The sequence below is a fragment of the Aulonocara stuartgranti genome (assembly GCF_965226115.1).
Source record: "Aulonocara stuartgranti genome assembly, chromosome: 17".
NCBI classification, from domain to species: domain Eukaryota; kingdom Metazoa; phylum Chordata; class Actinopteri; order Cichliformes; family Cichlidae; genus Aulonocara; species Aulonocara stuartgranti.
Window position 1 is genome coordinate 25,218,418 of NC_138953.1, and position 15,744 is coordinate 25,234,161.

Here is a 15,744-nt window from a genome sequence, read left to right on the forward strand (position 1 = left end):
ATAAGAAATAAAATGACAACAACAGCGGAAGCGTCTCTAATTAAGAAGCGTTAAACACAGATTTAACGAGACACATGTTAGCAGTTGAGCAAAATAAATACACTGCAGTGAGGATCTCGTGCTTTCTTCAATGCTTCGCTTATTCAGTGTTGTCCATGCTGAGTCGACACACTTATGGAGGGTTTATGCTACAGTATTAGAAGCCTAGCAGCTCTCTGGGCTTTAGTTGGGATCCCACAGTTTCCAAACACCATATTTCTGATTTTATTTAAAAAAATAAATAAATAAAAAAAAAGGACTAAAAACAGTTGGACGTGTCTTATTGCTGGAATAATGAAGCGTTGTCAAAGTTTCTTGCACGTGTCGGTTAAGCACAAGGTTTCCTTTGGCAGCAGTGTGTGACACTTCGGGTTATGGCATTAGTTACACAGGGCTGTCACTCAAAACCAAAAATAAAAGTCAGTTGGAAAAAAAAAAGAGGAACCAAGTTACAAACAACACTCTGATGTGGAAGTTGCGGGTCTTTAAAACGGGATGTTATCTAAAATCTGAATTCTTGACTCCTGCTGTGAGGTGTTATGCATTCAGGGACATTGTGCTGGCATGCTTAGGTTCCTCCTGTCCTCTTACACGAAAAGGTCACTGCATATCAATACAAAGTTATTCCGAGTGCTCACATGGTGAAGACACCTGATGGTGTTTATTTTCCTTTAATCTGTCACCTGTCCGATCTCTAATTGATATTCTGGTCTTTACGCCTGTTTTCTGCCCTGCCCTGTTTATTTTTGGACCCCTTCTCGCCCTTTTTTGGACACTTCGGCTTGTTTGTGACCTTTTGTACTTGGCCGACGATTTGGTTGGACGCCAGCCTGCGCCCGCTTAATTAAACTTTGTTCTTAATTCTTCTGTCCTCTCTCAGGGCTGGCATGAGTCTGTGTTACTGAGAGAGATTTATCGTTTTGTACGTCACATGGTCAATTTAACCTCTCCTGTTATCGAATACGCCCAACCACCCTGCCAAAAAAAACCACTGGGGTGAATAAAACATTCTTTTTTTGTGTTTTGCAAACACTGAAACTTTTTTCAAAATTTAATTCCCTACAGCTAAACTTGCAATGGTCAGGTCTCCCTTGAAAAACAGGAGTGGGAATTACTACTTAAAATACGGCAAACTTTGCCTTAAAACTTTAACGACAGGTATAAAAGCAGTTTGTTTATACCCATATAACACTTTTTAAAGTGCCAATACATTCTTAAGCATGCAGCACTAACACATATATATATTTTATCAAGGTGAATACTAAAGGTTACTCGTACGCCTGAATATAAAAAAAAAACAAAACACTGATTCTGAATAGCTCATAATGACTTGGTACACTTCCAAGCAGCAAGGGCAACGGTCTCAGAGGTTTACGAGCATTTCTTTCTAATTACATGCAGGTCAAGGGCCATCCAGATATCCCCCCCCCCCCCCTCTGCCATTATTGACTTCCACATGCTCATTAGCACCATTTTCCTTATCCGCATCAAATACTTTCACTAGGCATTCGGAACTTGACTTCAAAGATTGATGTTGCAGACATTTCTGCCAGTGCTTTCATCTCGTTGATCACAAGTGATGCCTTCGCATTTCCTGATATAATCTTTCCAGCTCGAATCGGGGGGGTATTTTAAATTTCAGAAGCTCTGCATCAAACAGAGAAGCTGCCACAGTTTAAATGCAATTAAATTGTGCAATGTAAGCTCTAGAGAGTAAAAACTGAAATACTGTGAGTCCATGTTTGCCATGCCCTTCATCTTCTGCCATTACAAGATGATATAATTGCAGGTGGACATACAAATCTGAATGTAACGTAAATGATAGCCACACGCCTCAAACCAGAGATAACGAAATGTCTGCTCGCACTGCACAGGCACGTTTCCTCTTTGATGCTTCCAGTGATATGTGCTGTGAATTAGTGGGACCAGTGTGATGGATTATGTCCTGCAGATCGCATTGCCCGCTTTGTTTATTTCTTTAGTTCAGCCACTGTGATTCAAATGAACCACACATATTTAAGCACAAATGTCCCACGGTCACGCTTCACTGTGCACTGCTCTGTGTGTGCTAAATGTGAAAGTGGGCCCCGTTAGATGAGCTGTGTGACGGATCAGAGGAAACCCACAGAGAGGAGGCACTGAAGGGTGATTTTTTTTTTTCCATGACAAAGCAGCTGAGATGACCGCAGGGGATCATAGTTACGTCACATCACCAGGAAATCACTCCCAAATCAGATGTGCAGTGAAATGACATATTACATTACCTAATAGTGCAACAGAGGGGGGCAAATCAGCTTAGTGACCTCTATTATAACAGTGACATAACAGTGGCCAAAGACCATAATTATCAAATGTTTTACTTGCAACTGAGCAAAAAAGGCTGACAAAACAAATGAAGCATAGTTCAAGATAACACCAAGTATACGCTCAACGCCCACATGGCATTCCTGTTACATGCAAGGTCTATGAATAAACTTCAGCTGGAGGTAGTATAGGAAATGCAATTCCATCCTTGACTAACCACCACGGTTATACAATAACAACACACATGAAAACTACCAGATTTAACGTGTTTTACTAACATCTGAGGGAAGGGCTTTGAAGTTGGGGGTGCTGGTGTGTGTGCACACGTCAGGCATACACAGTCAATCTTGCAACTATAAAGTCTCCATAGAGCTGTCAAGATAGGCAATAAGACTGTTTGCAAACAGATGACTAGAACCTATAAGTGTATTTTACCCAGCTGAAGAGCCAAAGGTATAGGATGAGTGGATCGATCAAGTCAGAACTAAGCTTAAGAAAAAACAATCTGTTATGCTTAGAAGGCTGACTAAAGTAAATGAAATGTCTCAAGCTTTAGTCTTTGTCAGTCAAAACGCACTGGCACACATGGTTATAGAAACTGTGAGTCGATGACTTTTTATGTGGGAACTTTGTGAATTGTTTTTTGTCTAATAACTAAAAGTCATAGCAGAAAAATAAAATAAACAATGACCAGAAAATCACCGCTTTAGCATCTGGTTCATTTTTTTTTCTGTTTATCCATTTCAGGGTTGCGCTGAGGCTGGAGCCTATCCCGGCTGTCATAGGGTGAGAGGTACACGCTGGACAGGTTATCAGTCTGTTGTAGGACTAATACAGAAAGACAGACAACCATTCATACCTATAGCCATTTTAAAGACACCAGTTAACCTAACAGGAGTGTCTTTGGACAAAGGGGAGGAACTGGGATTCATAGGGGACCGAAGGATGTCTCCCTATTGCATTAACTAAAATGGAATAAACAAAAAAACATAACAACTAATAACTATTACTCATCTCTCATCATCAGCCTGACCCCCCACATGCACATACATGTTCCTGGTCCACTTCTAAACCATTTGGTGGAGACAACCAATCCTTTCCTTCACGCTCAACAACTCTCAGCCTTCTAGTTTCTGCCTGTCGGCCTCGTCATGCCTCTTTTCTCGCCTTTGTGTCCACATGCTTTGCCTTTTCTACCTGTACATTAAATCAGCACAGTGAGCCCTTGCCTTTGATTTCTGCATTCCTTCTCGTTCATTTAAAGACATCTGCTAACGCTACACTTCACGGGGATCGTGGCCCAAATGAGTGTTTTCCCTAAAAATGCAATTCACCACCATTCAACTCTGGATTTTACTGACTTTTACTCCAAAGTTAAAAAAAGAAACAAACCAAAAAACCCCACAAATTTATGCTGGGGGGGGTTCAATGTGCCCAGATGTGTTCAACATCTGTAAAAAAATTTTTTACACTCATTTCAATGAAAATTCTACTTCGTTGAGACGTGCAAGACTGTCAAATTTTGCATATCTCTGAGGCAAACAGATGGTATGCAATTAAGTCATTCTCACTGTGTACTCTGACAGATTCTTCTCCAAAGTAAGAAGAAAGGGTGTTGATGTTGCTGTATCTAAATGTGGATATTTTTTCTTATGAATAATGACACAAGAAAAAGTATCTTTCTCTCTAATTATCTGCCAGAAAAATAAAACAAGAAGGTGTTCCGAAGTGCAAAGGAAAACCATGGGTTGTAATTACAGAGCATCTCTATGAGGAGTAGTGACATTGGTCGGAGTAAATGACCATCAAGATGCAGTTACAGTGTAATGTACTGCTGCCATATTATAAAGAGTGATGACACCAGGAGAGATCCCGTCAGCAGTTAATTTCCCTCTGCTATACGAAGGATGAGGGCATTCTCATTAGTGATACTTACTAATTAAACGAGCCGAGTTCTGGGTGACCTGATAGCTGAGTGGGTAGGCCTCAAATGCCCCGAGCAGCGAGTCCCAAGTTTGATTCTTGGCTGGCAGGATTATTTGTTCTCTTACACTTTCGCCCCCACCTTGATTGCTGTAGGAGTTACTGACTGAACAAAGGCTCCAAAGTCATCCAGCCCAAGTTTTCTATAGCTATGTAGCTGTCAGGAGTATAAGTAGACTAAATTTTCTCAGAACTAATTTTTTCACTCTGTGCAGTAACATTTATGAAGGTCTCTAAAAAACCCACCAAAACAACATTAATTGCAGCATTAAAGCCACTAAAATGTGGATTATTTTCAACTGCACAAGACAGATTTTATTACCGAGTCTTTCCTGTGCTTTTATGCTCTGATATCATCAGTTCAAGGGAGTCTAGCGCTTCAAACAGACTTCAAATACCCAGGCAAAGGCTTTTTCACTATCCAGAGAGATTCACGTAGTATTCCTTTTCACATCTCAGTGCGAGATCCTACATGAACGTGACCGGAAAACTTTGAGCAAAGTGTGCCAGCTGTATTCACAAAGAGACTGGGAGATAATTGAGATCTGAACTTTACACTGAAATTTCCTATCGCTCTGGGTCACTGGTGATGATGTTCACTTTTGGTCTGCTTTTAATCATATTTGAAAGAAAAACATTTTTAATAATATAAAAGTACCAAGGAAGCTTTTATTTGTTTAAAAAAATGGATAACTTGATTGTAGCTGAACTTGTTACCTCAAGTTACATCAAGTTGAATATAATTGAGCCTGGCCAAGCAGTTCTACTTGAAAATGACTAATTTTTTTACAAAGGCAAATACAAAGTCTTGGCCATATCTAGCTGTTCTTTCTTGATTTTCTTTCTTCTTATTCAGGCTGCTCCCTTTAGGGGTCACCACAGCAGATGATCTACTTCCACCTGAGCATCTTCTTCTCCTGTGTGGTCTTTCTCTTTTCCTCCTGCCCGGCAGCTCCATCTTCAACATCTGTTTTCCAGTATATCCACTATCCCTCCTCTTTACATGTCCACACCATCTTAGCCTTGCCTCTCTTACTTTCCCTCCAATCTGCTCAACCTGAGCTGTCCCTCTGATGCATTTTTAATCCTGCCTGTCCCATCACCCCCAATAATAATCTTAACGTCTTTAACTCTGCCACCTCCAGCTCCGCCTCCTGTCTTTATGATAGTGCCACCATCTTTAAATCACACATCATCGCAGGTCTCACTACCATCTTGTAAACCTTCCCTTTCAATCTTTGTGCTATCCTTCTACCACAAATTACCCCTGACACTCGTCTCCACCCACTCCACCCTGCCTCCACTTTGTTCTTCACCGCTCTTGTGAACCATCCATTGCTTTGAGAATTTAACCCCAGGCATGTAAATTCATCGACTTTCACTATTACTTTTTCTTTCAGCTTCATCTTTCTTGACTTTCTAACTAATTAAAATTAAATAGAGAAGGAGAATAAGGAAAACTGCTGAACAGGGACATAATCAGTGGAAGAAACTGATTATAGCATTGTAAGAGATCCCAGCTGAGGATTTGTTGATAGATTGTGTTATAAGTGCCGAGCTCCAAAGATGAAAACAAGAGAAAAAAAAATTATAAGTACCAAAACTGCAGTTCCTCTAACTTCCACTTTAGGCTAACTCTATAAGTGAGTCAATCTCCACAGACTCCCTATTACAATGCCCAACTTTAAACATAAATAAACACATTTAGAGGCGCCTGGTAGAAAGAACAGTTTTGGTTTCTATCGCTAATTTTTCCAGTAATTTTTCTCATCTGTACTGGATTACATCTCCAAAACCACAGACAGTGTCACCACCCAGAAACGGATCACCATGTACCCCAACCAGAAGCCTTGGATGAACCGGGATGTTCGTCTCCTCCTGAAGGCCCGCAACACTGCCTTTAGGTCAGGAGATGCACACGCCTACAGTACAGCCAGGGCTAATCTAAAGAAGGGCATCAAAAAAGCCAAACACCATTACAAAAAGAAGGTAGAAGAACACTTCTCCAACTCCAACCCCCGACGCATGTGGCAAGGACTCCAGACCATCACAGACTACAGGACCACCAAACCCTCCCCCGCATCCTCTGATGTCTCCTTCCTCAACGAGCTCAACAACTTTTATGCTCGTTTTGAGCGAGGGAACCCCACAACCACAACCAAAGCAGACATGACGCCAGACCACCAACCTATGACTCTCTCCCCCACCGATGTAGGAGCGGTGCTGAGCAGGATCAATGTCCACAAGGCTGCAGGCCCTGATGGCATCCCCGGGCGTGTTCTCAGAGCGTGTTCTGGGGAGCTTGCAGGAGTGCTCACAGACATATTCAATCTGTCCTTGGCCCACGCTGTGGTACCGGCCTGCTTCAAATCCACCTCCATCGTCCCGATACCCAAAAACTCCAACCCATCTTGCCTCAATGATTACCGCCCAGTAGCACTCACCCCCATCATCACTAAGTGCTTAGAGCGACTGGTCCTAGCACACTTCAAATCCTGTCTCCCCCCCACCCTGGACCCCCACCAATTCGCATACCGCCGGAACAGGAGCACAGAGGATGCAGTCTCCATCGCAATGCACTCTGTCCTCTCACACCTGGACAACAACAACACCTACGCCAGAATGCTGTTTATAGACTTCAGTTCAGCATTCAATACAATCCACCCCTCACAACTCATCAGGAAACTGACAGACCTGGGTATCAGTTCCCTCATCTGCAAATGGTTACTGGACTTCCTGACCAACCGCCCCCAACATGTCCGGCTGGATAACCGCTGCTCATCTACCATCACAATGAACACCGGTGTACCACAAGGCTGTGTGATGAGCCCTTTCCTCTACTCCCTCTTCACCCACGACTGCAGACCTGCTGATGGTTCCAACACCATCATTAAGTTTGCAGATGACACCACGGTGATTGGCCTCATCAGTGACAACGATGAGGCCGCCTACAGGGAGGAGGTGGATCGTCTGGCTGAGTGGTGCGACAGAAACAACCTGCTGCTTAACACCGAGAAGACCAAGGAGCTCATCGTGGACTACAGGAGGAATGCTGACCCACATCCACCCATCCACATTAAGGGGACGGCTGTGGAGCGTGTGAGCAGCTTCAAGTTCCTGGGAGTCCACATCTCCGAGGATCTCACCTGGACGACCAACTGCTCCAAGCTGGTCAAGAAGGCTCACCAGCGCCTCTTCTTCTTGAGGACTCTGAGGAAGAACCACCTGTCCTCAGACATCCTGGTGAACTTCTATCGCTGCACCATCGAGAGCATCCTGACCAACTGTATAACAGTCTGGTACGGGAACTGCTCTGCCTCGGACCGGAAGGCGTTGCAGAGGGTCGTGAAAACTGCCCAGCGCATCGCCGGAGCACCACTTCCTGCCATAAAAGACATCTACAGGAAGCGGTGTCTGAAAAGGGCTGGGAAAATCATCAAAGACCCCAGTCACCCATCACATGGACTCTTCACCCTCCTGCCCTCTGGGAGGCGCCACAGGAGCCTCCGGACTAAGACCACCAGGTACCGGAACAGCTTCTTCCCCACAGCTGTCAGACTCCTGAACTCTGCCTCCTGACATCTGACCCACGTTAAACTCATGGACTGAACATACACACACCCACAATGGACAACTGTACCCTCAAACACAATAATAACATGGACTGAACCACCACTCACAACCACTAGCACTTTATATAGCCTCTGTAGAAACTATCTACACCCTCACTTATCTTAACTGCACTACTGTATAGCTCTGTGTAAATAATCATTCTGTACATTCGATAATCTTTAATCCTACAACTGTTTACAACTTGCATAGTTCCCATTTCTGTATAGCTGTATATCCCAGATTCTGTAAAGTTATTTATTTCATATTCTGTATAGTTTTTCATATTTATATCCTGTTCATATCCTGTACATAGCTTGTACTCACTACAGCCTGTACATACTTATAGTTATAGAATATTCACAACATACTTCATACCGTGTACATTATAACATACCATAATAGACCCATTTCTGTAATATACTCACATATCTATATTATTGCTAATATATATTGTAATATATCTATATCACTAAAGCACTTCTGGATGGATGCAAACTGCATTTTGTTGCCCTGTACCTGTGCATGTACAATGACAATAAAGTTGAATTCTATTCTATTCTAATTTTTCACTCTATGATATTCTGTATTTATTTATAATCCATAAAGCCCCAACTTTTGGGAATTGAGGTTATATAAACTAACAGCCTAATATTAGAAAATGACTAGAGCTAACTATTAGCTAGCTAATAGCTAACTAATAGCTAGCTATTAGCTAGCTAACTATTAGCTAGCTAATAGCTAACTAATAGCTAGCTATTAGCTAGCTAATAGCTAACTAATAGCTAGCTATTAGCTAGCTTAGCAAGCTAACTACTAGCTTGCTTGTTTACATTGCTATTTCTAGAGGTGTACATTGGACCTCTTAACCATGTCTATGTTGTTAGCATCTTTTGGAGCATTTGAATGATTTAATTCTCTGACAAATACTGTGTCTTACCTTTTGGCAAATTCTGCTAGCTCTAGTTATTTTGGATGACTGAAGTTCTTGAAATATTTTATCAATATGCTGTCACCAATCAGCAAGTATCTGGAGTATTGATTGGAGATGAATGCAGCTTCTAGACAAACCAGCAACTTATATATTGAACAGAACACATGATGTAATCCCTTTCCTAGAACAGTAGTTCAATATTTCTCATTTTAAATTTTACAATGTAAAAAAGTATCTAAAACAAATATTGCGGTATAAAATGATTATATAGCTGCCACTGTCTGTGTGGCATTATACCCTGAAAACATCAGGCTGTGACTAAAAAAGGTCATCCTCATCATTTGTTGATTAGAGAAAAGGCACAGAGCTGAACAAAGCCACAGTAACACGTAATAAAGGCTTCAACGCTCCACAACACTGTTGAGGGGATGTTTTTGCACTGGGCTCTGTTCCCATTTCCTGACATAATTAGTCATTTATAGCAGTTTACAAAATTTAGCCTAATCCATTTTCAGTATTAAAAGTGTCAGTTTGACAAAACTGCAACAATGTAAATAAACACGTCCGCGTCTGTCTGCGTTTATTAAACTGCAAAGCTGAGATTTAAACCTGCGATCCTCTTTTCAAATACTAACTCTAAATGAAATGCTGCTTTCCATCTCGGAGGGTGACAGGCAGAAAAAGTCTCTAATGACCTTTCTCTGACGGGAATCGCACCTTTGTACCCTGAGAAATGCTATCCAGATGTCATGCATCTGGGAGTAAGTTGTCCTGAAAAGCCCTTGCCATCTGCCGCTGCCACTTTGACCTGGGTGCCCTTGGCAACTCTGCTGCTAAAGGCAGTGATAAAAACAAAAGAAATCACAGTCTGAATACAAAAAAATGGGACAACCAAGTTCTCTCCTCATGCCAAGAGAATAAGCTTTAATTTGTCCAACTGCAGCGATTCCACAAGAAATAAATCACTCCTAGAAGGGTAATGGCTCCTGCAGGAGCCTGTGGCGAAAACAGAGCCAGAAAACATCACACTCTTATTGTCGTCTTCATCCTGGGTAATTACTGGGCAATGTCCCTCCAAGACAATTACTGAGAGAACCTTTATTTCTGCATTAACAGGAGGCCATTTAAAATATAGACAGCTATAAGTGACGTCAGCTTGTCAGCACCTCCTTAATCCCTTAAACACAGCCATGTGCATGAGTGGATGTGATGGAAATATGTTCTAGCCACAAATGGATGAACTCACAACGATCTCTCAGATCTTGCAGTTATTCATTTCACTGTGCTAAGACAAGAAGACATAAACTGTATAAAAAAATGTTCTATTCCAAAGGTCCCTGCAACACAGTGAGGAAAAACAAAATGATTCATAACGGGTTCCTTCTACTGTTGACATTTGAACTGATCACGACCTCACAGGAAGAAATGCACTGCTGAGAAACCACTTTCTTGTACATGCTGTACAGCTGTAGGTATAAGGAACATAACCGCAATCTTCTAACAATGATAAACCAATGCATTCACCCCTAACACAGTTTCAACCTGTAAATGGCAAATGGACTAGTTCCTAAATAGCACTTTTTCTACTCTGCTTGACCAATCAGAATGCTTTGTGTAACATGTGTCATTACCCATTCACACAAACACTTTTTTCTCTGTCTAAGCACTTTCCATCTAACTTATCTTATCTAACTTTTGTAATCTAGTCTCATCTAACTTTCACAATGGGAACGACTCAGAGTTCAGATTGTTGCCCAAGGATACTTTGGCAGGAGCACCCATGGATCGAACCACTAACCTTCTGATCGGTAAATGACCTTCTCTAAATCTACCTTCTAATCCACGGCCACCCTAAACCTCTGTAACAAGCAGCTAAATTCAACAATTTTACATCTATGTTTTTGTATTCGGGGGAATGGAGAATTTGTACTAACTAAAACAGATACAGCATGGATATTAGAGTGAGTGTAAAGAGTTAAAATCTTCCTTCTAGCTATGGTCAGTGCAATATCCAACAATTGGGTTTGTGGAAATGCGCGTGAAGCCCAGGCGTAATCACCAACTCGTTTGGGGTTGAAATGAACAATGGCAGCAAAGTGAGGGACGAATAAAGATTGCTTTGCAGCTTCTAAATGAACAGACTGGTGGGGATAAAGAACCGATCAGTGTCTTCATCCCATAGCATGTGGTGCAGAAGAGCTAGGAACAAACATCTAATCTTCCAACCACAGGTTCGGGGTTAACTTGTTAGCTCGGAAAACTGCAAACAGTGGGGGCTTTTGAGGGGAGACTTCCACACCACGTTCCTTGTTCTACAATTGTTAACACCAACTACATAATGCCAGGCGTCTACTGCACATCATTCACTGGTTAAACTGATGAAAATCTCCATCAACTTTTTGCTCAATTAAAGACTCTAAATGAAAGTTAGCGGTAGATGCCATTACATCATGGATTGGTGATGGATCCTTTGTCACCGTCACCATCTTTGTGTTTTAAAACAAGAGGTAACCAGTGATTAGAGGATCTTACTGTGAAACTAAGAACACTTTATACTCACTGGATAGCAACTTAAAATTACAAGTCATTAGCTAATGAGTATAGACAATCCCCCTCTCTGACTGTAATAATGGCAATATCGTACAAAACTGACTTCATGTTTTAATCAATACATCCTGAAATTAGTAACCGAGTCCAGAAACTCATCAGGAAAGTGTTTACTGAGGCCGTAATCTCACAGATGTCTACACAAGCAGTGTTTTAGACACAGAGTGGTCAACCCTGCTGGCATTCCAGACATTTTTTATAAAGTGAAGGACTTTAATGCAATTAAAAGGAAGGACTACAATTCAGCAAATGAGCTTTATTAGTTCAATGTTTTTTGAGCTGAATTCTGGACCAGGCAGACCATTATAAAATAATGAATATGACACAAAAAAACACAACCAGTTAACAAGTAACACAGATTAACACACAAAACTGAAATGGAGAACGTGGCCAGCATTATCCTGCCATCAGCGAGTAAGCATTTCACTGGAAACATGCAGCTTGCCGGCGTTGTCATGGTACTGGTACTAAGTTTCTGAACAATATGCAGTTTATTTTTTGAATATTCTATGTGATTCTTAGGTTCATAGTTATATTTATGTCATGTATAAAGTATGCTTTGGTTCTGTGTGGTTTTCGAGTTTTTTCCGCATTGTCTAGTCTTCTCGTGTGTTTAGTCTCGTTTTCATGTTTGTTTTTCTCTTGTCTCTGTGTCTGATGTTCCCTTTCTGTCTCCTCAGTCAGTCATCTCCCCACGTCTGTTTCTCCCCAGTCCCCGAGTCAAGCCTGTGTGATTAGTCTTCATCTCCATGTTTATCATACTTCCTGTTTTATTTTGACAGTCTCGTCTCTAGTGTATAGTGCACTCAGTTTCGTTTCCCCTGTCCCGTTAGTCTGCATTAGGTCCAGCTATGTTGCCACCTGTTGCCCATCCTCTCGTTATCCTATGTGTATTTTAGTCCTCAGTCTTACTCTGCTCGTTGTTGCATCGTCCACTCATGCTATCTTTGCGGTCCTTGTTTCCTGTTCTGTTGGTTCTAGTTTTAACCTTGTGGGAGTTTCTGGTTTTTTGTATCCTTGTTTTTTCTTTGAGCTTTCAAGCTACAGCAATAAAGCTGCCTTACTTAGTTCATTCCATTGTCTCTGGGTCCTGCATTTGGGTCCTGAAACATAGCCGTACCTAATAGATGTTTAAATTTATCTCTGGAAGTTTCAGTCACAGTGCCCTCTGCTCTCACTGTTTCATACAGAAAGGTTTTCATCTCCGGTGTGTGTCAGTTTGCACTTACATAAATGCCAGATCTACTGAGAATAAAAGGCTTTTTTAAAAATTATACAGCGAAGTTCAAATCCATTGTTCTCTACGGTGCTTGCTTATCACAGTCATTTCCTTTGACAATAACAGGAAGGCCAATGATGTAATATCTTTTCATCCTGCTGTGACCCTGCAAGCCAAGTGGGAGCTCTCGAAATGAACATCTCTGTTCCTTTTCTCCCTGCGTGCATTTGACAAACTCAGCAACCCGGCAGCAAAAGCCTCCACCCAAAAACGAGAGGAGTGCACCTTTTCATTAGCAATTATAGTGTTTTCACCAAAGTGGCAGGATCCGAGGACAGGAAGCCTATAATGTTGCCTGGCTCTAACAGCTCCTGCGTGAAACTATCATTACTACTGTTTGTGCCATTACAGCTGCATTTTCCAGATTGTGGGTATGGATCAGGCCCCGTGTGTACACACGAAGGTCACAGCTGAGTCACTGCCCAAGCAAATGACTAAGATCAGACATGGCTGAATGCTGACAATTTATCAAGTTGCAGGACATTGCTCCTTGCCTTGCTGTTTAAAAATCTATTTATCAGCTTAGCAGAGCCTCCTTTTTTTAAAATAAATCTATAGTCTACTATGAGACATGGGTGGGAAAAGCTTAGGTTGCATTGTTTATCTCATTGCTGGATTCAATCTGTGGCTCATTTCATTAACTCTGCGTGTACAGCACTTCTGCAGCTTCCCAGCAGATTGTGCACCTGTAAAGCTTCACTGCCCTCAGACATTAAATTTCACTGAAGAACAAATTGAACATACGGAAGGGGAAAAAATAGTATACTTTAGCAGTAGATGTTAATGTGGTTAATTACTTAAATCACCAATAACAAGTGACATCAGTCAGATTAATCCCTGCAGAATAATTAATAAAGAGTATTTATATACTTCCCTCATGTGGTTTGGGAGGAGAGCTGACGCTGGCTTTACTTGGCACAGAGTAAAGCGTTAAGGTGTCTGCTTTCTCTATATTTGACGGTATCCATTCCCTATGCAAGGCTTGCGCAATATTACATTTCACCAGCGGATCTGCATTTGGTCTGAATGTGCGACTGGGAGGATTTTTCAAAGTGACCTCAAAAATAGACTCCTTTAAGATGAAAGTGTTGAGTTGTAAAGGGCATCTTCTCAAGTGTACAGGACATTTTGTACTTCCTCAAATCTCCCAGAGGAATTACTATGATATTACGAGAGACCTTAGTGTATTTTAAATATCTGTACAGCATCTTTAGGTGGGAAACTGAACATTTTTTCAGCCTGCATGCATTATTATTGTATCTTATGAATGAGATCAGGGGACTAATGTGTGTCTAAGTTACAAAGTCTGTAATTACTAACAGCTCTGAACGCTAACTGAGATGAAAACAAAACAGGCTATAGGCAACATCACAGGACATTAACCCTCAACTGCGGTTTGTTTGCACACCGCTTCCAACAAGTACAAAACACAACATCTACACCCTGATGAGGGAACCAATCAGCCAGTCTTGCACCTGTCCAGTTCAGATAGCCTGAGAAGTTATCTCCCGTCTAACAAAGTAGATTTTTCGTGTCAAGGCGCTTTAGGATTTGAGCGTTATTGTCTCCGCCAGATGAAGATCAAAAAGCGAGCTTTAACGGGACAATGTTGCCAAAGGGGTTACATAATACAGATGAAATTAAACGGGACGCCTTGTAAGTGGTTTAAGGGTATTAATTTCAAGATGTTCGTGCTCGCAGAAACCCCCTCGGTAGTTTGACGAAAGAACTGAGCGCTCCGGTCTGGAAAAATACACGGACGGAACCGACGGGCTTTTATTTCGAAAAGCCAGAGCTCATATTGCCTTGAAATAGCGACTCGCGCAGACGATGTGTAGGAAATCCGAGCTGGACACACACACCAAAAAACATCAGAATCTAACCAAATCCTCGCTCAAGTTTTGGGGGGGAAAATAATCTCTCCGGTGACATGCACAGACTGCAAAGCTCCGAGCGCCTTACCTCGATCCAGTGTGAGCGGTTGGACCACTGTCGCCATGACTGCTGTTTACTGGAGACTGAAGAGCCTACAGGAGCTGCAGCATCACAGGGGGAGAGAGAGAGAGAGAGAGAGAGGTTGGGAGTGGCTGGGAGAGGATTAGACTATCTCCATCCATCTCCGTCACCTGGTGCTGTTATCAGCTGTTTTGCACTTTATGCGCTGTTGTTTACGCTCTTAATGAAAAATAGTGTTCACGTTTTATTTGGCTTTTTTTTTTTTTTTAAATAGAAAATCATTTGAATTTTTCAAGATGAAAAGGAATTTGATAACATATAAAAACCAAAAAATACATTAATTTTTTTTTTATTCTTTACATTAGATCAAAAATATACTGTCTACAAAAAAGTGTTGGAAGCGCTTTAAAAGTGCACTCTTTCTAATGGCCAGCAGGGGGAGACTCTTATGGTTGCACCAATACCTTGGCTTTAATTTATGATCTCAGGAAACTGTTTCCCCGATTAGTTTATGGTCGCAAATGCTAGTTTTGGGCCTCACTGAATACACCATAATGTTTAATTGAATAACTACGGACTTATTTAGATTAAAAAGGTAGACTAAAGCATAGTATGTTTTACTATGATTTACAAATCACTTGCCTATGAGGATGCAACGTCTCTTAGTGTCACATATTCCTCACATATGTCTTGATGCATGCTCAATCATCCAGGTAAGTAAATCCCAAAAGGTTGATTCTGTTCATCTGGATGAAAACGTTAGGTCCAGATGAACAGAATCAACCTTTTGGGATTCCTCACATCTGGTTTCAAAGCACCTTCATGCTTTACAACAGGGCTCTGAGAGGTCACAGTGCCTACATTTATCTTTAATACACAATCTTTGGATTAATCATGCGCTGTATATAAAAGATGGACTTGTGAAAACTTTGCCATACTCTGCAGTTTTTCTAATGGCTAACAGGGGGCAAAAAGTCTGATCGTATAGCGCTGCAGTCTGACAATCATATATTTCATTTCGTTTTGCAAGCTA

General features: G+C 41.5%; 1 protein-coding gene across 2 annotated transcripts in view; it reads right to left on the reverse strand.

The window, feature by feature from the left end:
• Window positions 1–14,824, reverse strand: part of lin7a (lin-7 homolog A (C. elegans)) — a 49,850-nt gene extending 35,026 nt beyond the window's left edge. For both annotated transcript variants that reach the window (XM_082511162.1, XM_082511163.1), the window contains exon 1: window positions 14,718–14,824. In XM_082511162.1, coding sequence (XP_082367288.1) covers window positions 14,718–14,754 — 37 coding nt within the window. In that variant the 5' untranslated portion in view covers window positions 14,755–14,824. The remainder of the gene's footprint in view (window positions 1–14,717) is intronic.
• Between the last annotated feature and the right edge of the window lie 920 nt (window positions 14,825–15,744).